General features: G+C 40.0%; 1 protein-coding gene across 4 annotated transcripts in view; it reads left to right on the top strand.

Moving 5' to 3' along the window:
* STXBP6 (syntaxin binding protein 6) overlaps positions 1–23,857 on the top strand; it is a 161,886-nt gene extending 138,029 nt beyond the window's left edge. For 3 of the 4 annotated variants that reach the window (XM_068398399.1, XM_068398396.1, XM_068398398.1), the window contains 2 exons: positions 9,749–9,906; positions 17,712–17,788. In XM_068398399.1, coding sequence (XP_068254500.1) covers positions 9,749–9,906; positions 17,712–17,738 — 185 coding nt within the window. In that variant the 3' untranslated portion in view covers positions 17,739–17,788. Of the gene's footprint in view, positions 1–9,748; positions 9,907–17,711; positions 17,789–20,636 lie in introns of those variants that run through there. The other variant, XM_068398397.1, reaches the window with a different exon arrangement.
* Positions 23,858–24,831: the final 974 nt, after the last annotated feature.

The following is a 24,831-nucleotide window of genomic DNA, read 5'->3' as shown; positions in this document are numbered from 1 at the left end:
AAGGGTTGTTTTTTTTTGTAATACAGCTCTTTCTAAATCTAAGATTTTGCAAGCTGCTTTGAGAAATTTGAATACACCTTGCTTATTAGCAATAAAAATATTGAACTGGTTGAACCCTTAAGGTAATTAAGGTAAGTTTTGGGGTTTTTTTTGTTTTTTAAGACCTCATCTTCTCAGTTTGGTTAACTTTTATTCCATATGCTCTACAGATGTCATTCTGTTCATGTGCTGCTTTCAGGTTTTGGTCAGCTAATGGTCTGATGTGTTTGTTTCATGCTTCTTGATTTTCTTTAATTTGTGTGGTTCTGGTTAGAATGTGTTGAACTGGGGCAGTTAAACAGCAGAGATCATCCAGATGCATGTATTTGGTATGTTTGGAGATAATACTATCTGACCAGCTAAAAGTGGGGTCGATTCTTTCCTTGGAGAAGTTTATGAAAAGCATTCATCAAGATACGTGCAAAGATACTCTTTGTCCCATGAAATCTCCAAAGCCATAAATAGTTGGAGACTTGGAAAATATACTAGATAAGTATCACTATATATTTCCATTGCTCTAAAACTTTTTTGAAAGCATCTGCTGATTCTTGTTATTTTCTTAAATATCCGTCAGTTTTGTTAAACAACAACATCGGGAGTTTTCCTGGAACATGACGAACGTTCAAACAGGATCAGACTAGAATCTTTTTAGCCTAGTATTTTGTCTTTGATAACCTTAATTCATTATTTGCCATACAAAATTACCAATTTCCAATGCTTTTGGGGAGAGGGGAAGGGTTGCAGCATTTAAATGGATTAAAGCATGGTTGTCTGAAGGACATCAAACAGCTGGCTTCAATACAGTTCCTACCTGTAGCTAGGTTGATTGAAGTGAAAGTAAAATTAAATAATAGTATGGACATAAGATGTGTTACTGTTCACAGAATCACAGAATCAACCAGGTTGGAAGAGACCTCAGGGATCATCGAGTCCAACCGTTGCCCTGACACCACCCTGTCGACTAGACCATGGCACTAAGTGCCATGTCCAGTCTTTTTTTAAACACATCCAGAGATGGTGACTCCACCACCTCCCTGGGCAGCCCGTTCCAATGTCTAATAACCCTTTCTGAAAAGAAATTCTTCCTAATGTCCAACCTGAACCTCCCCTGGCAAAGCTTGAGGCTGTGTCCTCTTGTCCTATCGCTAGCTGCCCGGGAGAAGAGGCCGACTCCCACTCCACTACAACCTCCCTTCAGGTAGTTGTAGACTGCAATAAGGTCACCTCTGAGCCTCCTCTTCTCCAGGCTAAACAACCCCATCTCCCTCAGCCGTTCCTCATAGGTCAGACCCTCCAGACCCTTCACCAGCTTGGTCGCCCTCCTCTGGACTCTCTCCAACACCTCAACATCTTTCTTGAAGTGCGTGGCCCAGAACTGGACACAGTACTCAAGGTGCGGCCTCACCAGTGCCGAGTACAGAGGGACGATCACTTCCCTAGACCGGCTGGCTACACTATTCCTAATAGAGGCCAGGATGCCATTGGCCTTCTTGGCCACCTGGGCACACTGCTGGCTCATGTTTAGCCGGCTGACGATCAGCACTCCCAGGTCTCTTTCCGCCAGGCCGCTTTCTAACCACTCTTCCCCCAGCCTGTAGCGCTGCATGGGGTTGTTGTGGCCGAAGTGTAAGACCCGGCACTTGTTCTTGTTGAACCTCATGCCGTTGGTCTCGGCCCATCTATCTAATCTGTCCAGATCCCTCTGTAGGGCCTTCCTACCCTCCAGCAGGTCAACACTCCCACCCAGCTTGGTGTCATCTGCAAATTTACTGAGGGTGCACTCAATCCCTACGTCTAGATCATCTATAAAGATATTGAACAGCACCGGCCCCAGAACTGAGCCCTGGGGAACACCGCTAGTGACTGGCCGCCAGTTGGACTTTGCCCCATTCACCACCACTCTCTGGGCTCGGCCATCCAGCCAGTTTTTAACCCATCGAAGAGTCCACCCATCCAAGGCCCAGGCAGCCAGTTTGTCTAGGAGGATGCTGTGGGAGACAGTGCCGAATGCCTTACAGAAGTCTAGATAGACTACATCCACAGCCCTGCCCTCATCTACTAAGCGGGTCACTTTGTCATAGAAGGAGATCAGGTTGGTCGAGCAGGACCTGCCTTTCATGAATCCATGTTGGCTGGCCCCGATGCCCTGATTGTCCTGCATGTGCCGTGTAATGGCACTCAGGACAAGCACTAGTAACTGTAACTCAGGATTGAGACTTTCTGTGACTTGCTCTAGCTGTTTTGAGTCCAAAGTAATGTTGTAGGAATCATCCAGTTTCTGCTGCGTTCAGAAACACTTTAGTTTTTCTGTGGGGCAAATCCCAGCTCTCATCCTTGAACATGAATAGAAGTTTTGCAATGGAGCTGTTTGTACTCTAGTAGATTTAGGAGAGGTTTAGGGAAGCCTGCATCAGGGGGTGTTCATGGGCTGCAGACTGCAGAGCCTCGTTACTCTCAAGCTGTTGATCAGCTGTACCAGTGGAGATATTTAGCTGGAACAAGTACAAATTCCCACACAGCAGCCCACACTAGAGGATTTCTTCCCCCTCAGTTTCCTGCTGCTTGAACCATAGTACCTTCAGGATTAGCATAACAAACATTATCTCTGCCAGAGAGATAACCTACGAGAAAGAGAATGCTAAAATAGTAGCCTTTCGTGACAAAAAAACACAAAAGAACATTAGGTTAAAAAAAAAAAAGTCTCATTATGACTGGTATGAGCTACCATACTGGTAGATTGATAATTTTTTTTCCTCTTTGAAGTGGTAGTGAATGAGTTTAGTATCGAGGAAGCATCACAGAGTCACAGAATGTTATGGATTGGAAGGGACCTCGAAAAATCATCTAGTCCAGTTCCCCTGCCAGAGCAGGATTACCTAGATCATGTCACACAGGAACGCGTCCAGGCAGGTTTTAAATGTCTCCAGAGAAGGAGACTCCACAACCTCTGTGGGCAGCCTGTTCCAGTGTTCAGTTACCCTCACTGTAAAGAAGTACTGTGGATCTTTGCTCTGCAGTTATTATGGGTAGGTGTTTTTCAAAACCTTTTATGAAAACCAAGATGGAGGTGGATAAAAAAGGTTTCACAATTCAAAAAAGAAAAAAAACAACGAAACAAACAAAAAATCCCTAAACCACTTCTACTTTGAGACACACAAATGACTGTAGTATATTTATCAAGCCTGAAATTTGAAAATTAATGTTTGACATTGAGAACTAAGACAATGTTCAACATGAATATGCATGTTATGTGTAGGACTGAAAATTAAATGAGGTTTTCATGAGTTTGAATTCTATTTGCATCCACAGAGAAGCTTTGGTATTTAGCAGTTCTTTGAAACAGGTAATAATTCTATGCTGAAAACTTCAGTTGCTAGTTAAAGTGAAATACATTTTTTTTACCTTTATAAGGCTATTGAGCAAATCCTTGTGAAAAACCTTTCTAGACACACAGAGGGCAAGGAGTGATGGCACCAGACATTTGTTAAAAGCAAATTGTTCCCAACCACCTTGTCTTCTGTGATGAAGTGACTGCCTTGGTGGATGAAGGGAGAGCAGCAGATGTCATTTTCCTTGACTTGAGCAAGGCGTTCAACTCTGTCTCCTCTAGCATTGTCATAGTAAAGCTGGGGAAATATAGACTGGATAGGTGGACAACAAGGTGGGTGGACATCAAGGGTTAATGGTCAGCAGTTCAAAGTCCAAATGGTAGCTAGTTACTGTTGGCATTCTTTTTAAGTCAGCACCAAGGCCCATGCTATTTAATAGTCTGGATGACGGGATGAAATACTAAGAGAGACCTGAGAAATTAACTGTGGTTCTTTCAAGGGCAAAAATTAACTTTATTACATTTCTGAAGTTAATTTAAAAATAGATGTAATAGATGCAATATCTTTAAAAATCACAGAAGTACTTGACCTGAAATTACTGTTTATCTTGAGCATTTTTACCATGCTTAGGTAACTTCCTGGTAAGAGATTTGGAACCTGCAAACACAAGAACAAAATATTAGTAAACTGGGTTTTTCTTTGTAATTTTATTTATAATTTAATGAAATTTTATATATGTGTATGGAGTCGAACAATAATCATTGGTATGAAGAGTTAGAAAACTGCTATAACTAAGCAAAGAATTTAAAACTGGTCTATTACAGAAGTCAAAAGGATCATCATTAATTTTAGATGGAAAGCTATAGAAGCTATATTCTGTCTTAGTCACCTCCATTTTTGAGGAGCAATAGATAAACTGGAAAGTAATCTTAGTTCCTAGCTATAATTAGAAATAGTCTTAAGATTTCTTTCACTGTTCTTTATCAGGCAACCAGAATCTATATTAACCTCTCCACTCTTTAGTGTTTTTTTAATATATGGCTTTTGTCAATTTAAACTTTTTTCAGTAAGTGTTTTGGAGTAACTTGGGAAGAGAAATAATGCTATACTATATAGCCTCTTCCCCTCTTCACACCACTTTCCCACTTACAAAAAGCACCTCTGTGATGCTCCCTTCTTTCTCAATATGTTCATTCTTAATTGTTCAGCACCTTTCTCCCTAGAGTCCTTTAGTTTTTTATTGATATTTTAATTGTTCAGTGCTTTTGGTTCTTAAGTGATGAGTGCACAGGCAGTTAATACAAAATAGTGAAGGAGAAAAAAACCATTCTTTGTATTTACAATCAGTGTTTCCAACTGTTGAACTTTTAGTGGCACCGGTATATCTGAGTGTAAGTAGTATGTGTAGGCATATAGCATAATTATGTTGTGATAGAGGTGGTCGTCTTAATGAACTGATTGTCATTATGCTTTTAACCTTTATTCAGTGACACAGGTCCAGTTTTATGCTGTTCAGTGGGGACCATAAATATCTGTTTTCTTTAAATAAAAAAAAAAGTTTCCATGTGATAGATGGAACATGTTAATTGTTGTAGCTAATTGCATTTATTTCCTTGTCAGAAGAAGGTGGTTGCTAAATGCTGTATTAATGCATATACAAGTAAAAAGTGAATGCTTGCATTTACAAATCAGTCGCTGTAGAGTCTTGTCACTAATGTATAGATAAATCCGTGCATTCAACCGAAATACATTTGATATGGCTAATGGAGAATGCAGTGAACCTTTTATGAATGTGTGATAAAACAAGTCATGCAAACTAAATAGTGGTATCTCTAGAGACCAATTAGTTTCTTCAACAAACAGAGTGGTTCCCCTGCTGATTGATGATAGTTTCTCTATACCTTTCAGGTACTGGGTATGGTGTGTTAAGGATATACTTTCCTCTTGTGCATGATAAAAGGCCTAAAGCAACACCATCTGATTTCATGGGCTGCAAGACCCTCTGATATAGCTTGTGATCATAAGAACCAAAAATTTTAAAATTAGTCCAAGAGGAGCTGCAGTGGTTCTTGCAAAGTGTTATTTCTTCTGTTTTTATGTCCGTAAGCAAGTGACACTGCTAGGATCACTGGTCTAAAGCACTCACACAAGGGCTGCTACCCTTCTGCTATTTCTGTGCCTTTCGGCCCCAATAACATTATGTGTAATTAAAGGGTCACTAATTGAATTTTCTAAGGGGAGAGGGGAGTTTAATTCCAATAGCTTGTATTTCACTACAGCAAATTCAAAATAAAATGTGTAATCTGCTTAGCAAATTGGATTACCAAGCTGTTGTAGCTATTGATTGATTTAGAAATCTGCATGTTCCTTTTCTCTGGGTAGATAACTTCAGATAATAAGGCAGAAAGTATTATAGAATAAAAAGTTGTATTAGAAGCGACCTTGTTAAGCCACTTGTTTGAGTAACTGAAAATAAATTAGCAGTATGTTTCTGTTTTTTTAGATAGCAAAATTAAACTGAAGCAAACCACTGAATTAAGCTTGATTTGTTTAGGTTCAAACTGCAGTTGGCCTAAACATACATGTTCTGTTGATACTAGAAATTAATGTTAACCTAGTACTTTATATTAAACTCAGTATAAATATATATTTTTCCTATTTTTTCTGGCAATATTTACTCTACTTACTCAGTGAGTCTGCAAATACTGGTAGACAGCGAAAAGCTGTGTGCTTGCCCTTAGGAGAGCCTTCAAAAAAAGCTGTTTAATAAAATGACAAAATATGTAAACTTTTCTATTTTCCTTTCATGTTTATTTGAAAGATAAAAGTCTGTAGTCTCAGCTGCTGGGATCTGTTCTACACAGCTATAGAAAGATATATGTGCTCCAAAAATGGGAGGACCTCCTTATATCTTAGAAAAAGCAGCAACACAAGCATGCGACTCTTTTTGCTCACAGTGAAGACGATAGCCATGCAAAATTTGAGATCACAGGCCCTTGGAGTTGAACATCTTGGAACGATGCTAGTTCTTTCTTACTAAAAACAACTGGGAATATCAGCTGACTCATACCCGTATCTTGGTGGTGTTTATCTCATCTTGCAAGTGTTATAAAATCTCTTTCCTGAGAAGGTGTGTGTGTGAAAAGCTGTTGGAAATCTTCCATTGAGGAGCTTGTGTCTCTAATCTAGTAGATGAGAAGTCCTGAAATCCCTCAGACTCTTCATAGAGGAAAAAAAAAGGTGGTTACCAGCAGTTGTCACGTCTTTGGTAAAAACTAAGCAAAGATGGAAAACACTATTTCCAGACTCTATGAAAGAGATGTTTACCGTCACATTTCTTTAGGTTTTTCTTCAGTGGCTCGGTGCAGCTGGCTGGCATAAGTTTACACCCAAGTGGGTACAGTTCAGGCAGTTTTGTTGTTCAGTCGTGGAACAAACTTCTCTGGAGACCTTGAATCACAGTAGTTATCTCCTGAAGAACAGCTTAAAAATTTTGCAGGTTGTGGGTGATTTGTTCATAGAAATGGTTCTCCAATACATCCAGTACAAGTGTCGCTATTCTTGTAGTGATACTAATATGAGGACGAGGCATAGTCAATCACACCAGCAACCACCTGCACATGCTCTAGAAATACACTGATGAAATTCAATTTGTGGGTGATTTGTTCATAGAAATGGTTCTCCAATACATCCAGTACAAGTGTCGCTCTTCTTGTAGTGATACTAATATGAGGACGAGGCATAGTCAATCACACCAGCAACCACCTGCACATGCTCTAGAAATACACTGATGAAATTCAATAGACTACTGACACATGGGTTCTGTGTTTCTCATAGATTAGAGTGGATTTTTTTTTATTGTTTTACTGACATTCCATTGGAAAAGATTACCAAAAGTAGTTCTCTAAAACAGCCTCAGAATAGCAGCTTTTGCAAGTCACTGCCCGTAGAAAAATACAGCAGATCTTACCTGGAGAGAACAAAATATTGTATTAGCTAGAGAGAAAAGCAATTACTATTGTTGTGCCAAACTTCCAAGTTCATTCTCCTCTGCTTAAAACAATGTGGAGAAATAGATACCAATCTTTGGCCACAAATCCTGATATTTTCAGGAATATAGAAAATACAGAATATTTTCATTCTGCAATTTCCTATTGACATTGACAGAAGGTGAGCAATGTGTTAACTTCTACTTCCCAGCACATTTTAAGACTTCAGAACATGCTTAGTTTTATAAAGCTTTCCATGTACCCTGCTTCCCTTGAATTTAGCAGAGGCTTTGTGATCTTTTAAAGCAACAACAGAGTGAATCCAGTGTTGAGAGCTTTTAAAACTCTTATCCTAGAAAACTAGCACTGATTTATACAAGAGGTTAAAGCCTTTAGATCACACCACCAAAAAAGAGAAACTATTTCCAGTGCTGTGTTGCCCAGTACATGTGTTTATTGGAAAAGCTACCTGAACAGAAGCCAAAATAATCTCCTAAGAACTGACTTTAAACGAGCAAATTATGAACAAAACAATTGACTGAAAAATCTTGAAGTAAGAAAGTATACAATATTTAAAGTTGTTTGGTTTTATTTTCAGACTCTTCAGTGTCTGAAGAGAGACTACTTGAAAATATGAAGTTTCATTTCTGTCTCTGCAAATTCCAGCTCACAGTATTCTCAGATAGTCATCTCTTCAATATTAATGCCAGTCATTATTTTCCTTTTCTAAATGCAGCCTCTTTGTTCCATGGAACAATAGAAAAAATACAAATCTGTAGCTGTTCCACATCCTATACATCCATTATTTTTAATTACTGATGTGAAAAATGTAACAATATTGGTATACAGGAGGACAGGGTGGTCTTTGCTTGGTATTTCTCATATTGACTCATATGTAAGTCATTGTGTGTAGGTGCTTGGGTCCCTCCCCCACCTCCATAGTTTGATACTAGTTGTGTTTTAGCTTAATAAAAACTTAGGGCAATTTTTTATCTCAAGAGTTCCTGCATGTGCAGCTTGTACTGTTGTTCCACAAGCTACTTGGGGCAACCTTCAGTTTCATTCTTCATTGTTTCTAAGGAAAGGAATGTTATCTGTAAAATGAGTCTGAATGGGTCTTTTGTTCTTCTTTTTCCTTATGAAACTAATAGCAAAATAACCCTTCAAGTTAATATTTGGTTTTTATTTTTTTAACCTGGCAATATTTTCGATGGAGGCACACTTTTCAGATTAATGATAAAAGCAATAGGTTTGTGTTTATTTTCGCTTGTCTTTGTATGTCCGTAAGAACAGCAGACTTTTTTTATAACAGCAGATCTGCTGTAGTGCTCAGTTCAGCTTTGTGTTCAACTAGTTTCATACCTTTACCATCATAATTCATTTGAAAGTGTTACGTATTTGGTTTTAATACTGTGAAAAATATATTTTTTTTGTCCTACATGTATTTTAATATGTACCAGTTCATACTGATAATGTGTAACTTTCTCTGAAAAGTTTTCAGTTTGTACTGTGCTTCATATTATAAACATTCAGCAGCAGTGCATTCCAGAAAGAGGACAATCCCTTCTGTTGAGAAGCAGTATAAAAAGGAGTACTGAAAAGAGTGAGCATTTAAATGGGATAAATGTAGAGGAGAGATGCAGTTCTGTTGAAAACTTGAAGAAACTACTACACTGTGTGCCAGAGAAAAAACAGAGAAACTGATAACTTGATTTAGATGGTAAAGCTAAAGGCTTAGAAGATATTGAGCCTTGCTGGGACTTCAAATACTGAGGTTTAAATAAAATATGTTGTCACATGAAACATGGCTGGTGCTCCATATGGAGAAGGGTCAAAGGTTAAATGTATCAGAGCAGCATAAAATAACTTTAGTAATAGTGTTTGGGGTGCACTTGTAAATGAAATATTATTATAATAATTGTAATATGGAAAAAAGTGGTGAATTCATACAGACATGTCCTGCGGTTTCAATCATTTATTCTCTAGAGAAGTAGTGTAACTTCCAAAAAAAGTTAATCTGTATTAACATGAGAGTGTTCTGAAGAAGCTGTGTGCACTTGTGAATGGTTTCACTGATTCAGTAGAATAGCTTCCTGAAATGATGTATGAGCATAAGGCTTAAAAAATAATACATAGCTAAGTTACGTCCACTGCTTCTTTATATTCCCCAAGTATTATGTTTCCACATCGTACTTGTTTATAATTTGCTAATAATATGGTTTGAGTGAGAAAACAATAACTTTTCCCATTATCCAAAATGCAACTAGATGTAAACTAGCAGATAACACATCAGCTCTAGAACATTATAAATTAGAATAATTATGTTTAATACAAAGCATATATATATATATATATATTTGGGTGTTCTAATAGTTTTGTTTGATATTGCAGGAAACAGCATACTCCATTCAGCAGCAGACAGTGTGACAAGTGCAGTACAGAAGGCAAGTCAGGCTTTGAATGAACGTGGTGAAAGGCTAGGTCGAGCAGAAGAAAAGACAGAGGAGCTGAAGAACAGTGCTCAGCAGTTTGCAGAAACTGCACACAAGGTAAGATTTTGGTGGGGTAAGGCTCTAAGGTTAAAGTCACACATTCCTTTATTTTGAAAGGAGGAAGCTCTAGAAAGAATTGCAGTCAGTCGCTGTTTACAGCTTGCTGTTTTCCTTGATACTCTTCCTCACTTGGCAGATTTCTGGTTTACAACTTCTGTGCATAGATCTGAGGTTTGCTGCATTTCCACTTGAATTGAACTACCTATCTTCACCTTCCTGAAGCATATTTCAAATCCATCTTCCCACTACTGTTTGCTACTATTCCTCATACTTTGTGCAGCAGTATACTGAAATTATTGTTAGTGCCGTTTGATAAGCAGTCATAGGTCTGTGACTCTCTGTTTCTGAAGACGTATCTTTTTGTCTGGAAATGTTATTTATGAGGATTTTGAGGAATTGTTCCATCTCAGGAGTGTGTGGACATTCCCTGTTCTTGGTGGAAGGTATTGATAGTACTATGCCTGTTGCTTCTGCATGTGCATAATGGTGCTGAGCTTCCATCTCTGTGACAGAAATTCTAGGCAACCACAGCATTTGATTTGCTGGCTGTGGCCACAGCAGACAGAATGCTTTTCAAAAAAAAGGTGGAAGTTTTCTGAACTTAGCATGCAAGTTTGATAGTTTTACTGCTTAGCACATGCATTAGGCTTTCTCATGCTTCTGCCAAAAAATGCCTGGCTGCTGCATTAACACTAGAAATCCTGGATTGATATCTTGCAGTTCTATACAAGCCTCTGTCTTATGTAGTCTTTAAAAAGTCACAGAACAACTTATTTTAATATTTACTGGGATAATCCTCTGCTTTGTGGTCCATTTAGATTAGCATGGTTCAGCTTAGTGGCCTGAGTATGGTACGAGTCTGCTCTTGGACTCTTCCATCTAACACCACCACCTTCCCCCCTCTGCCACCCAGTGATGATAATTATGCCAACTTAGAAAACCAACCTTAAACAGCAGCTACCACTGCTTCTAGGATAGTGGGCCAAAGGTTTGCTGCTTTAGAGTAAAGCATAGAGTGCTGCTTGGTAGGGAGTTCAAAAATGAAAAATGATAGTTGGGTCGTAATGAATCTTGATTAAGATTTGAGTAACTTTCATTAGCGTGTGATGCCCTTTCATCTTCCACATGTGCAGAACAGCAGTTCCAGAGATGAAGACATGCTCTGAACAGAAACAAATCTTTTCAACAGGTTCTATTAGGAAAATCTGATTTTAAGAATCGCAGCATTAAAGGATGCAAAATTATAATAAAAATACCATCTTTGATAGCCTGTGCTGTACCATATTTAGAAATAAAAGTTTACAAAATCCTGATGTAATAATTCAAAACAAAAATTGGAGGGAAACAGCAGGAATGGTGGAAAAGCTAAAAACATCCAAAATACAAGTATTTTATTTTTTAATCAAATAAAAAAATGTGGAAAATTCTAAATCAGGATTTTGTACGTAGTCATTTGAGTTTACATGTCTTTGTGGCAGTAAGTGAGAACAGCTTCTGCAGGAAATGTCTAAGTGATGCAGGAAAGAAAAGGATAATCTCCATTTGGACTGTGCTGGGCTGAGACCTATGAAACCTTCCTGCCTGTGCAGTTCTACAGATTACCAGTCTTCCTCAGATGAGTGTGAGGCTGTGTGCTGTTGAAGCTATTCTGATCACCAGCTGCCTGAAACAGGAGTGTGGCAGTCTTTCAGTGGATGATAGTTAAGGATTTGCAATAAATGCTTGGGTTTTGTCTTCTTAACAAGAAAATAACATCTTTATGTTTGAAGAAAACAAAATATGGTTTAGTTCTTAGAGGACCACAAATGAATACTTGTCATCTTAACAATCATAATGATAACTTAGTAAAATGGGGTTTACAACATATGTTTCTTGCAGATTTTTCTGTATTGGTGCCCCGAGTCTTGAATTGTATCTTAGAAGTGCAGTAGTCCTGCAATTCCTCTACTGTTATCTCACAAAAATGCGTAGGGCAGCCACCCAGGAATGTATTAGGTTAGGGAGACTGTGTGGTGTGCTTTGGTTTGCAAGAGTGCTTTGTTTGGGGTTTTGGTGGAGCATTTAGGAATATGTACAGTATTGTTTATTGTTAATATTCCTCTGGTTAAATCTTTGAGGGGCACCTGCTACTCAGACCTTAGATGTTGTTTGTACAGAAAAGAAAACATATTATTCCATTGAAACCAGGAAAGCGAAATCCAGCTGAGTGTTGGTTAAATGGCAAAATTGCAAATTTCTGGCAAAGCAGTGACAGTGAAGAGAAAGGCACCAATTTTGACCTACTAGTATTTGTGAACACTTTGTGCAGCCGAGTTCCCATTTTGGTTGCTTTATAGTTGCTTTCAGTAAAACAGTAAAAGTACTTTGAAATATTGTCAGCCCATAATTAATTTCACTACTATACAGTATCATGACTGGATGCAGATTTCTCTTACAGCTTAAGTTGTATGTCTGGACATTACCTGGGCAACAAACAGGAGGAGCTGGAAGCCGTTATGCAGCTGGAAAACTATGATATAGTTGCAATCCCAGAAACACCATGGTATAGATAACTCACACAACTGGAGTGCTGCAATGGATGGCTATAAACTTTTCAAACGGGATAGGCAAGCAAGGAGAGGCAGTGGGATAACCCTGTATTCTAGGGAGTGGTTTGACTATATAGAGCTTGAAGATGGTGACAATAAGGTTGAGTGTTTATGGGTAAGAATCAGAGGAAAGGCCAACAAGGGAAGGTGCCCCGATGGATCTCTTGTCCGTGAACAGAGAAGGACTCATGGGTGATGTGATGGTTGGAGGCTGCCTTGGGCATAGCGATCATGAAATGACGGAGTTTTCAGTTCTTCAAGAAGTAAGGAGAGAGGTCAGCAGAACTGCCACCTTGGACTTCTGAAGGGCAGACTTTGGCCTGTTTAGGAGCCTGGTTGACAGAGTCCCTTGGGAGGCAGTCCTGAAGGGCAAAGGAGTCTACGAAGGCCAGACATTCTTCAAGAAGGAAATCTTAAAGCCTCAGGAGCAGGCCAACCCCATGTGCTGAAAGACAAGCCAGTAGGGAAGATGATCAGCCTGGCTGAACAGAGAGCTGGAACTCGGGGGGGGGTGGGGCGAAGGAGATTTTATGATCTTTGGAAGGAAGGGGCAGGCCACTCAGGAGGACTACAATGATGTTGTGAGGCTATGCAGGGAGAAAATTAGAAGCCCAGCTAGAACTTAATCTGGCTACTACAGTAAAAGACAATAAAAAATGTTTCTATAAATACATTAGCAACAAAGGAGGGCTAAGGAGAATCTCCATCCTTTACTGGATGCAAGGTGAAACATAGTGACAAAGGACAAGGGAAAGGCTGAGGTGCTTAATGCATTCTTTGCCACAGTCTTTAACAGTAAGACCAGTTGTTCTCCAGGTACCCAGCCGCCTGAGCTGGAGGACAGGGACAGGGAGCAAAATGAAGCCCCCATAATCCAAGGGGAAATGGTTAGCGACCTGCTACGCCACTTGGACACACACAAGTCTACAGGTCCAGGTGGGATCCACCCAAGGGTACTGAGGGAGCTGGCAGAAGTGCTCACCAAGCCACTTTCTGTCATTTATCAGCAGTCCTGGCTAACCGGGGAGGTCCTAGTTAACTGGAGGTTAGGAAGTGTGACGCCCATCTACAAGCAGGGCCAGAAGGAAGATCCGGGGAACTACAGGCCTCAAGTTGTGCCAGGGGAGGTTTAGATTGGATATTAGGAAAAAATTTCTTCACCGAAAGGGTTGTCAAGCATTGGAACAGGCTGTCCAGGGAAATGGTTAAGTCACCATCCCTGGAGGTATTTAAAAGGCATGTAGATGTGGTGCTTAGGGACATGGTTTAGTGGTGGACTTGGCAGTGTTAGGTTTATGGTTGGACTTGATGATCTTAAAGGTCTTTTCCAACCTAAATGATTCTATGATTCTACTTCAGCTATATGTCAGGTTATTTTAAGACATAAAACACGTAATGGAGACAGTGGAAGATTCATGGCATAGGAATACTCTTTCTAGCATACTTAAAAAACACCTTAGTCACCTGTTAAAGAAAAACCCACACTTAGTTTGCACTGGAAACAATAGCACTCAGGGTGCTTCTGTTTTGGCTATCAGAGTTTGCTGAATGGAAGCATGTATCTGTATTTAGTCGTGTAAAGGCTGGAACTTAGCTCAGCTTATCTGTCAAGTCCTGCTTATGACACCTTCTTCTCCTACTTTGTTTGCCTCTACAAAATTCCTTCCCCTTGTTGGTGATTGAACAGGAGCTCAGAGTGTCACGGTTTAAAGCTGGGCCGGCTATTAACCAGGTGGCAGATGCTCTCTGTTAACCCTCTCCCCCACCTAAGGGAAAGGGAAAAGGGAGAGAGACTTATGGGTTGGAAAGTTAAAACAGTTTTAATAAACTATAATAATGAAAAAGAGTATAATAACAATAATAATAGAAATAATCAAATATATACAAATATATACAAATATATACAAAGCCAAGACTGAGAGCTTGGAAATCCTCCTCAGGCAGAGCTGCTCCCCCAGCACAGGCAGAGGGGAAAATGCAGTAGCTCCCCCCAGCACGGGCAGAGGGGAAAATGCAGTAGCTCCCCCTGCTATCACACCTGCAGGCTTTTAACTGGAGAATTGGCAAAGCTGGTACCAATCAGTGGGAGACAGGAGGGCCCCTCCCTCCTGGGCCCTACCTCCAGGAGGCAGTGGGTTAGTGATAAATAGGACAGTGAGAATGTCATGTATGGGATGGAATACCTCGTTGGTCAATTCTGGGCCAGCTGCCCTGTCTGCTCCTCCCTGCAGGTGCGACCCCCCTTCGGCTCTTCACTCATAAGCAGTGAGGAATTTAGCAGTGACCTTGGTTTCTCTAAGACTAATTGGCCTGGTTTGGGCCAAACCAGGACATTCCACCCCTTATTCCATACCATTCACGTCATACTCAGATCACCACTACCTTTTCATTTTCAAATATATATACACATATCACTAGTTTATGATTCATCTTTATGCAAAAAGTTCATCAAGTTCATTTGGTTCAGGATTGTGGGTTTCCATCTGGCTAGCAGTCTCTCTTTTGTCATGCTTCGTGCCCACGGGTTGCAGGTTAAAGATGTCAGACTCGAGGAGGTTACTGGACGCCACTTGATGAAGCTAGCTCCGGTCTCATCACCACTGTCTTAACCTGAAAGACACTTATGCAGCAACAACATACAGTTCAGAATTAAGTAGTCTCACCCAGAATCAGATCACCTTCAGGGACACATCGGACTTCGCCATCTTGCAACATCACCCACCAAGTACATCCAGGTCCCTGAGCAAAAGCAATCCCACGAATGGATTTACCTTTGCCCGTTGCAGAAAGAATCCAGACAGTTTTTCCCAACAGATTCCTTTCATGCACCACAGGGACTTTATCTCCTTCTACTGTATGTAGAAGGTCTGACTGAGCAGGGCCAGCTCGATTGATAGATCCCCTGGTGTTAACTAGCCAGTTAGCTTGTGCCAGATGTTTATCCCAGTTTTTAAAGGTTCCACCCCCCATTGCTTTCAGAGTAGTTTTTAACAGCCCATTATACCGTTCAATTTTCCCAGAGGCTGGTGCATGATAGGGGATGTGATATACCCATTCAATGCCATGCTCTTTGGCCCAATTGTCTATGAGACTGTTTTTGAAATGAGTCCCATTGTCCGACTCAATTCTCTCTGGCGTGCCATGTCGCCACAAGATTTGCTTTTCAAGGCCCAGAATAGTGTTCCGGGCAGTGGCATGGGGCACAGAGTATGTTTCCAACCATCCGGTGGTCGCCTCCACTATGGTAAGCACATAGCATTTACCCTGGCGGGTTTGAGGGAGTGTGATATAGTCAATTTGCCAGGCCTCCCCATATTTATATTTCAACCACCGCCCCCCATACCACAAAGGTTTTAACCGTTTGGCTTGCTTAATTGCGGCGCATGTTTCACAATCATGGATAACCTGTGCAATAGAGTCCATGGTTAAGTCCACCCCTCGGTCACAAGCCCATCTGTATGTTGCATCTCTTCCTTGATGACCTGAAGTGTCATGAGCCCACCGAGCTAAAAATAGTTCACCTTTATGTTCCTAGTCCAAATCTATTTGGAACACTTTAGCAGCCTGATCCGCTTGTTGGTTGTTTCGATGTGCCAGGCCATCGAATCCACACAGTCCAATAAACTCGGTTGTCCCTCTCCTCCACCTGGCTGGAGGCAGGGCCCCCCTAATTAAGAAATGGATTCGTGCTGCTCACAGGGACTGGACCTTCATTTCTCCTATTCACACTTGGGAAAAAGTGATTTGAGGCCCATCTACCCTGACTGGGGTCCTGCTCACTGGTAACTGGAGCAGCCATCCTCCTAGGAAAATTCTCTCTGGTATTTCTTTTAGCTTGCAACTCACGTACTCGTGCCTGTAGGGTACTGGTAGGTTGTCCATGCCATCTGCTCATGTCCTCCCCATAACCACGCAGGGCAAACCACAGGATACCTCGTGATGTGTTCCGTTTCCTTTGAGCTGGTCCTGTAGGAGAGCGTTTTCTCCTAACAGCTGCAACGCGTGCCTGTGTAGGTAGAGAGTCAAGTTTATTCTCGATCATGGACAGTTTGTCTGACAGTTGTTTAAATGAGTCCTTGTTTTCCTTAGTCAGTTTTTCCACAGCCGAGATGCGTGCCTGCAGTGGGGAAGAAATACTATCTTCATACTGTCGCATGCAGTTAGCCATTTTACCCACAGCAGAACGTGCCATATCATCTTCTCCCCATACTAATATTGACAACGTATGGGTATATGTCGGTGGAGCATTCTTCACAACCTTCCGGAACATGGATCGGTTGCATTCCACTTCATCAGGATCTACAACTTCCCGTGGGTGTCTATAAATGATCTCTTGCACAGCCAGTTCTCTAAGGTAGTGTCACGGTTTAAAGCTGGGCTGGCTATTAAACCTGTGGCAGATGCCCTCTGTTATCCCCCCCCCCTCCCCCCAGAGGGAAAGGGAAAAAGGGAGAGAGACTTGTGGGTTGGAAAATTAAAACAGTTTAATAAACTATAATAATGAGAAAAAGTATAATAATAATAATAGAAATAATCAAATATATACAAATATATATACAAAACCAAGATTGAGCTCCCCTGAAGTCAGCCACGTCACCACCGGCACTGCAGGGCAGGCTCCGGGAAGGCCCAGCCTGGGCCTAGCGATGGTCGAGAGCTGGATTCAGGAACGCACGGATCAGGATCGGGGGCAGCAGGAAAACAGACGGAGTCCTCCCTGGACACCGGCCATAGCAGAAAGAGAGCGAGACCCTCGTGATCCCCCCGCTTTATACTGAGAATGACGTGTATGGGATGGAATACCCTCGTTGGTCAATTTTGGGTCACCTGCCCTGTCCGCTCCCCCCTGCAGCTGCGACCCCCCCTTCGGCTCTGCACTCGTAAGCAGTGAGGAATTCAGCAGTGACCTTGGTTTCTCTAAGACTAAGTACAGCAAGAGCCTTTCTGCACAACATCCCTACCGGTGCCTCAGTGATAACTACAAACTTCGAGCGTTATCAGTCCTGGAAGCAGACACTGTCCGCAAAAACATGCAGTTAGTTTCAGAAAGTGCAGTTACTTAGAGGAGACTTAGCTGAAAGTAAAAATCACTGAAAGGAAAATCGGCCTGGTTTAGGCCAAACCAGGACAGGTAGTTAATACCTTTTTCTATAGTGGTCCATTTGCTTAGTTGACTCATAACATCATCTTTATAGGGATACCTGCTCTTTACAGCTGACAAGAGTCGCCTCCAGAGACTGACAGTGTTTGACTTTCTTGCGAGCGCCTTATCAATACCACCATTCTGGACAGGGATCCCAACTGTCTGGCTTCTCTGCCGTCCAATTGCATGCTGTCTGCCCCATTATCCCAGCATCGGAGCAACCAGGTAATAATAGGCTCACCGTCATAACGGCTGAAGTCTTTCCTTATATTTCTCAGGTCCTTCAGGGATAAGGAGTGGTAGGTTATCTCTACGTCCGAGTCCTCCTCTTGTGATAGTTCTGCTTTAGAAGGACCTTTCTTCTGTGATGGGTCTGCTTTAAAAGGACGATCGAGGAAACCCCCATCTGTGTCAGGCCCTAACTCTGCCTGAGAAGGGCCCTCACCTGGGTCATATGATGGCTCTGTCTTAGAAGGCTCTGAGTCATCATCCTTCACTTCACGAGCTGATTTCTTTTGGTATTTCTTCCTGGTTACAGGAGCAATTGGTACAGATTCAATAGATGCTGGGGTCTGAGTAGATGCAGTGGCTGTCGTGGGAGTGCTGAGAGTCTGAGTAGCTGCAGTGGCCATCTTGGGGGGTGTAGCAGCTGTGGTACAGGCTGCCAAGGTTTCAGTGGGTTTAGTGGCTGTAGCGGCAGTACACACTGTAGGATCTGAGGTGGCTGCATAACACCTACAACCGTCCCTGCACCGATATTTAATCTTATCCCACATCAGAAACACATTCAGGACAACCAAAAATAAAAACATGCCACCTAGACAGCACCATCCTAATTTCGCAAAATCTAGTGGAATCAGCTTGGCAGAAAAGGAGAAGGTACTATTTCCCAAAGTAAAACTGGAAGTGTAATCATTAACAGAATCAGCTAAAGGACGCCTGGAGCGTGCAGATGAAGTTGCTGCTACTGATTCGCGATTAAAGCTGCCCATCATTGTGTCATAGAGATAAGAGATCGGAATATTAACTGCCCAGTTTATCACAGCATAAATCAGTATCAAACCCCATACCAAAACAACACATTTCGACCAGCGCCCACTGCTAAACTGCATGTAAACATTCATAAGAAGCAAGCAATAACACAGTGCCCACAGCAGGTAAGGCATCATTGCAATACTCAACTGTGAAAGAAACTCCATAAAAAGATGAGATAACACAGTATTCAAAAATGACATCACCATCTTCACTATCTGTTTTCACTTTCCAACCCCTCATAAATCTCAAAGGAAGAAATCTGATTCTCTCAGCTGAGCTCTCCGGGTCTCCTCCCACCAGAGCCAGGATTCAACTTATCAGAGTAACCTGGTGGAGCTTCCCTCAGGCCCCACGTTGGGCTCCAATTAATCTGTCAACGGTTTAAAGCTGGGCCAGCTATTAACCAGGTGGCAGATGCTCTCTGTTAACCCTCTCCCTCCCCTAAGGGAAAGGGAAAGGGAAAAGGGAGAGAGACTTATGGGTTGGAAAGTTAAAACAGTTTTAATAAACTATAATAATGAAAAAGAGTATAATAACAATAATAATAGAAATAATCAAATATATACAAATATATACAAATATATACAAAGCCAAGACTGAGAGCTTGGAAATCCTCCTCAGGCAGAGTTGCTCCCCCCAGCATAGGCAGAGGGGAAAATGCAGTAGCTCCTCCTGCCATCACACCTGCAGGCTTTTAACTGGAGAATTGGCAAAGCTGGTACCAATCAGTGGGAGACAGGAGGGCCCCTCCCTCCTGGGCCCCACCTCCAGGAGGCAGTGGGTTAGTGATAAATAGGACAGTGAGAATGACATGTATGGGATGGAATACCTTGTTGGTCAATCTTGGGTCACCTGCCCTGTCTGCTCCTCCCTGCAGGTGCTACCCCCCTTCGGCTCTTCACTCATAAGCAGTGAGGAATTTAGCAGTGACCTTGGTTTCTTTAAGACTAATTGGCCTGGTTTGGGCCAAACCAGGACACGGAGTTACAGATTCTGTATAATAAAAACTTGTCAGAGTTGTCTGCGGAAGACACATTTTTCTGAAAAAAAAATCTTGTTGTTTGAGGGGAGAAAGAAGAGTGCTGGTTGGAGTTCTTTCATGCTGAAATGCCTTTCCAGTATATCTCTACAAATAATATATTTTTTTAAATGGCATATTTATGACCAGGTCATTGAGTATCAAAGGCTTATGTCAATTAAATTTGAGTCATTTATGGGTCAGCATTTCACTGGTAGCAAATGAGGAAATTCTAATTGACCCTACCAATTCTGGTTTCTCGGTAACTCTTCCTAGAGGGTTCACTCATCTCAGCTTTGTTAGCATGCTATTATCTACAGATACCGGTTTTTTAGTTATACAGAGCCTAAAACTAAGTTCTCTGCTTGATTTGCCAAAGTCAGTTTGTCTACACTTTTTATACAGGATTTAACTCACTTTAGCTCTTTCTTCTCCTTCTCATTCCCAGTTTTAAGTCCATTTTTGAATTATTTGAAATTGAAATAATCAGTAATCACAGGGGTAGAAAGGCAATCAGTCCTTAATTTTTCATTATTATGTAGTGGCAGAGCTGCTGAACAGTTGTTTTAAATTACTCGTCTAGAATTTCTGATTGTATTTAACAATCCAAATCATTAGGTCTAAATGACCGCTCTTCTAAGCATTCTTTGTTCTTAGTGTCTTGCTGCAGCCCTCCTCACAGATAGTAAAATAATGAAATGTTAGGAAATACAGCTATGAAAGCAGATAAATCCTGCCTTCTTAGCATAGCAAAGAGAAATTTTGCCGATCTGTCACAGTAAAGGGAACAACTGCATATCTGTGTGCAAAGAAGTTACAGATTTCAGGCATCTTTTGGAGAATTCAGTTTACAAACTCTTCTGATCCAGACTAGCCATATTAGCTTGATATAGCTATCATTACATGTGATCTCTCTTTAATTCATTTTTTCTTTCTTTTTCAGCTTGCCATGAAGCACAAATGCTGAGATACTGCCCAAAGTTGAAATCTTCCCAAGAGAAACTGAAAAGGCTACATTCAGCAACTTTTACAGGAGATCCAGACTTCTGTGTGCTTTTTTCTTCCAGTTCAGTGGAGATGCATTCTTTCAGTTTCTGTGCAGGAAAAAGTGTTGCATTTCTACCTTTTTGGCTTAACTTTTGTTCCTCTTTTGTAATACTGCTACACAGTCCTGCAGTACTTTCTACCTGTATTTCAGTTGTTGCAGGAGTAAAAGCAAGCAGGGGAACTGGACCAAATGACAAACTGATCAGAATTAAAATAGTAATATTCTCCCCCAGTTGTACAGAAAATTATTTAACTGGTTGTGGACATATGTGTGGAAATAAAATCCAAACAAGGGTATACTTTTCTTCATTTTATGTAGCATCAGCAGAATGTGAATGTTGGAATTAAACACCTGGGGTTGTAACTATAGTGGAGAATAAACTGCTTTGTCCTGGGAAGCAGAAAAATTTGTTTCTTCTACTCAATGTAGGAAGTTTTGCATGTGTCATCACCAGCATTTAGAAGCACATATCTGAATTTCATAGGGGTCTATTACCAGTGCTGCATTTTGAATATTCCTATTTTCCCTTCTAGATAGATTATTTGAATAGTATAGTGAAACCTACAGAGTGTATGCTTGAGGCTTCAAAATTGAGGAAAAAAGTAATTTTTACATCTATACATACAGAGCTGTGCCTCAAACACAATCTAGAATTTAGCATTCTGGTATAAAATAACATTTCATTTTCTTTTTGCCTATGATTCTGTGGCTAAAGACATATGTAAATGAGAATGAAAAGGCCTGGGTAAAAAGGGAATGCACTATTTTCCAAGTCATCTGTTTTTCATAAATTCTACAGTAAGAATTTTTGGTAACACTTCAGAAATTTGTCTGATTAGAATGACTTTTGTGTTAGCTAGTTGTCTGATTTTTAAAATAGAGGCTTTCAAAAAGCACGTCTTGGTACATTAGAATCATAACTTCTAGTTTGGGTCTCAGTTTTCAATATATATTATCACTGAAAGTGACTCCCTACTTCATTCCGTATTCACTATGTGCAATATATGCAGTGTATTCTCTTACAAAAATAAGTAGGCTACTCTTTTCCTTCACTGCTGTTTTCTTAACATTTTTTTGAGATGTTCTAATATGCTTCTAGAATGAAGGAAAAAAAAAAAATAAGATGCACTTTTTTTTTAACAGCTAAGCTATAAACAGAAATCCTAGCAGAAGTCTCAGCCTTCATCTTCTGAGGATGCCTGCCCTTCATTTTTGTCCTCATCTTACTGGAGAGCCAGAAGGCTGGCTTTATATGAATGTACTATAGTTTTCATTTTCAATGTAGAATAAGATTTTTGCATTATTAATGGCACTTTAAACAGCCTAAAATGCTCAGAGCAGTGCTTGTAAGAGAGATAAAAGCTTCTGTAGTAATTGAGAACCTTTTAGTTACTTCAAGCTGAAGTAACTGAAAATCTCTTGGAAATACCCATTTTGTAAAAAGACGCATGTCTTCAGGAAAACATTCTCATTTGAACTGAGGACACTGTCTAGTTAACTGATTGCATTCAAACTTTACATCTGGGGTTTTTTTTGTGTAATTTAAAGTGTTTTGTATGAAGCTTTTTATTTAATTTCACACTGGAAATTGAGAGAAGGGGTATATTTGTCATCTGTGTAGTACCATATCATCATTTAGATCTATTTAGCATCAGCTCTTACAGTTACTACATCCAGCAATGTCAACTGAAAAGGAATTTGGCCACATCTGTTATAAATCAGAACAGGCTCATTAACAACATTAGTTCTGAACACTCCGTTGAGCTACATACAATTAATGCTTGCCCTGGAAATGTCAGTAACTTTCTGAGCACTATTGTAATGACTATGGGTATTTCTGCAAATTAACCAGGAAAACAGTCCCTCATTAGAAATTAAACTTCTGCTAGAGACAAAATGTTAGGCTATTTTTTAAAAATAGCTGCATTAGAAATCAGTCAGGGAGTACATTTTTGACCACATAGCTATCTTCTGTCGTCATCTTTTCCACTCTTTCTTTTTTAACTATTTTCTGCTGCTAAGCTCACGTCTTCCTCTTGAGAGAAAGAAGGAATAGGTTTTGAACTACTGCCATCTAGCTGGTCTTCTAAACTTGTCAATAATTTAGAAGAAATGTCTAAAACCCAGATCAGATAAACCTGAAAAGAATTACTTGTCTAAATTGAGATAAAAAGGCATAGGTTTTCAGGTGTTTACATGAATATCAGCTGGACAGGACAAGGTTACAGTTGCACTGCTATGTTCCAGACCTTTTGTGAGTTGTACTGTTCTAAAACATTATTTTAGTCCCACTGGCAGTTTTTCAGCATTTTTTTTATATCCTCTAGTTAAGTGTATTGTGTTATGTATCATAACTCAGGACTTTTATCCAACCATCAAAAGCCATTTACTGTGGGAATTCTAAGTAACCTAGTGTTACTGGGTGAAGGAAAAGCTGTTTGTGTGTTTACTTTGTTCTTGCTGTTTATTGAACTACAAGATTTGGTAGTTTTTAGAAAAAAAAATCAGAGTTGTATAAATGTCTATCCAAAGGTAAATCTTATAGCATTGCAATTTCCTTCTGGAACTTAGCTTGTAGTGTGTACAACCTAGTATTATTAGATAGTCATATACATAACATATACTATAATTCAGGTTAATGTTTCATATGAAAGAATGTATTTGTAAGTTGTAACATCATCAATAGTTTCTTTATCTTTTTAAAGTTCTGCAAAGAATAAAAATAATGTATTGTTAGACTTGACTACTGTACTGCAAACTCTGTCTTAAAAGGCTACTTTTGTGTCTAGCAAAAGTTGTGCATTATGTGAAATATTAAGAAAAATGTGCTCTCTCAAAAGTGATCTTAGTAGGTAGGTTTTGCTATGATATGCCAGAATTGTAATACTTACTGGTATCTATTGTAACCAATTCCTTGAAAGTTCTCAAAGACCTAGAAATTATTTTGTGCCATTCTGTGGGGAAAAAAAAAAAGTGGGACCTGCTCTCTTGAGTCATTACTGGAAGCCCTGATTTTGTCATTAAATACTTTTAACTGTGAAGAAAAGAAAACTGTCCTTGGATTATTTGAGTTGTCTATTCAAAATATAAGTTGTTTGTAAATGACATTTTTGTATTTCACTGTAGCAAAACTGAATAAAAATTAGTTTCCACTGTAATGATGAAAACTTTCTCTGAAAGAAGTAATGGGAACTAGGTTGAATGGTTTAATGTTCGAGCAGATTGCAGACAACACTTAACACAGGTTTAAGTTAGCATCCTACCCAAAGGCTGTACAGGTTAAAAAGAACTTCTGTGTTAATTTGCTTTCAATTTGCTATGAAATGCTTATTCTCAAATTGTTATTGTTTTCTTTTGGCCATCTGATTTTACTGATAAATTTTTATCAAAGCAAAAGCTATTTTAATTCCCCTATGGGAATAAAACTATAAAGATGAAGTCCTACGCACAGAGAAGCAGTCCCATGTATTGGAATGAGGGCTACTTGCAGAAGAATTGTATTGAGTATGAACTGACTTTGCTGCCATCCCTTTTTTTCAGGCTTAAACATGGTCCCTAAGATCCTAATCTCAAAAATGTCCTGTCGACAAATATTGCCAACTGATTAAATTGGTTTAGTTACTAGGGAAATTTTGCTAGAGTGCATGTCAAGCATCTGATGTGGAATGCCATACATGCCCAATGCCCAAACTGTATCAAATTTTTAGTAAAAGAAATAGATCTCGGGGGGATCACAAGCAAACTTGTTCAGAACATCATTTTGTTGTAGTTTACCCACAACAATTTGGCCGTTCTTTTCCGTCATTATTGTACATTTATCCTGTAAGAGCAGGAAAAGAAACAGTTTCATTCATTTTCTGAGCATTTTTAGATCAATTTCACCATGTTGGCATTTTTTCTTGATGTTATGATTTTCATAAATAATCAGCCTAATCTGCTGCTGTGTGTAATTTATCGTAAAGATGATGGGATTTTGTTTATTATCTTTGAGTCATGGAAGAGGCTCAAGCATGAATGTTTACTGATTCAATATGTTAGGATTTTGAAATAAAAGATATGCTAGTATGTTGAGTGTGTTGCAAAATATTGT

This window comes from Nyctibius grandis, chromosome 4 (assembly GCF_013368605.1).
Source record: "Nyctibius grandis isolate bNycGra1 chromosome 4, bNycGra1.pri, whole genome shotgun sequence".
NCBI classification, from domain to species: Eukaryota; Metazoa; Chordata; class Aves; order Nyctibiiformes; family Nyctibiidae; genus Nyctibius; species Nyctibius grandis.
This window is presented reverse-complemented; position numbering and strand designations above follow the sequence as displayed.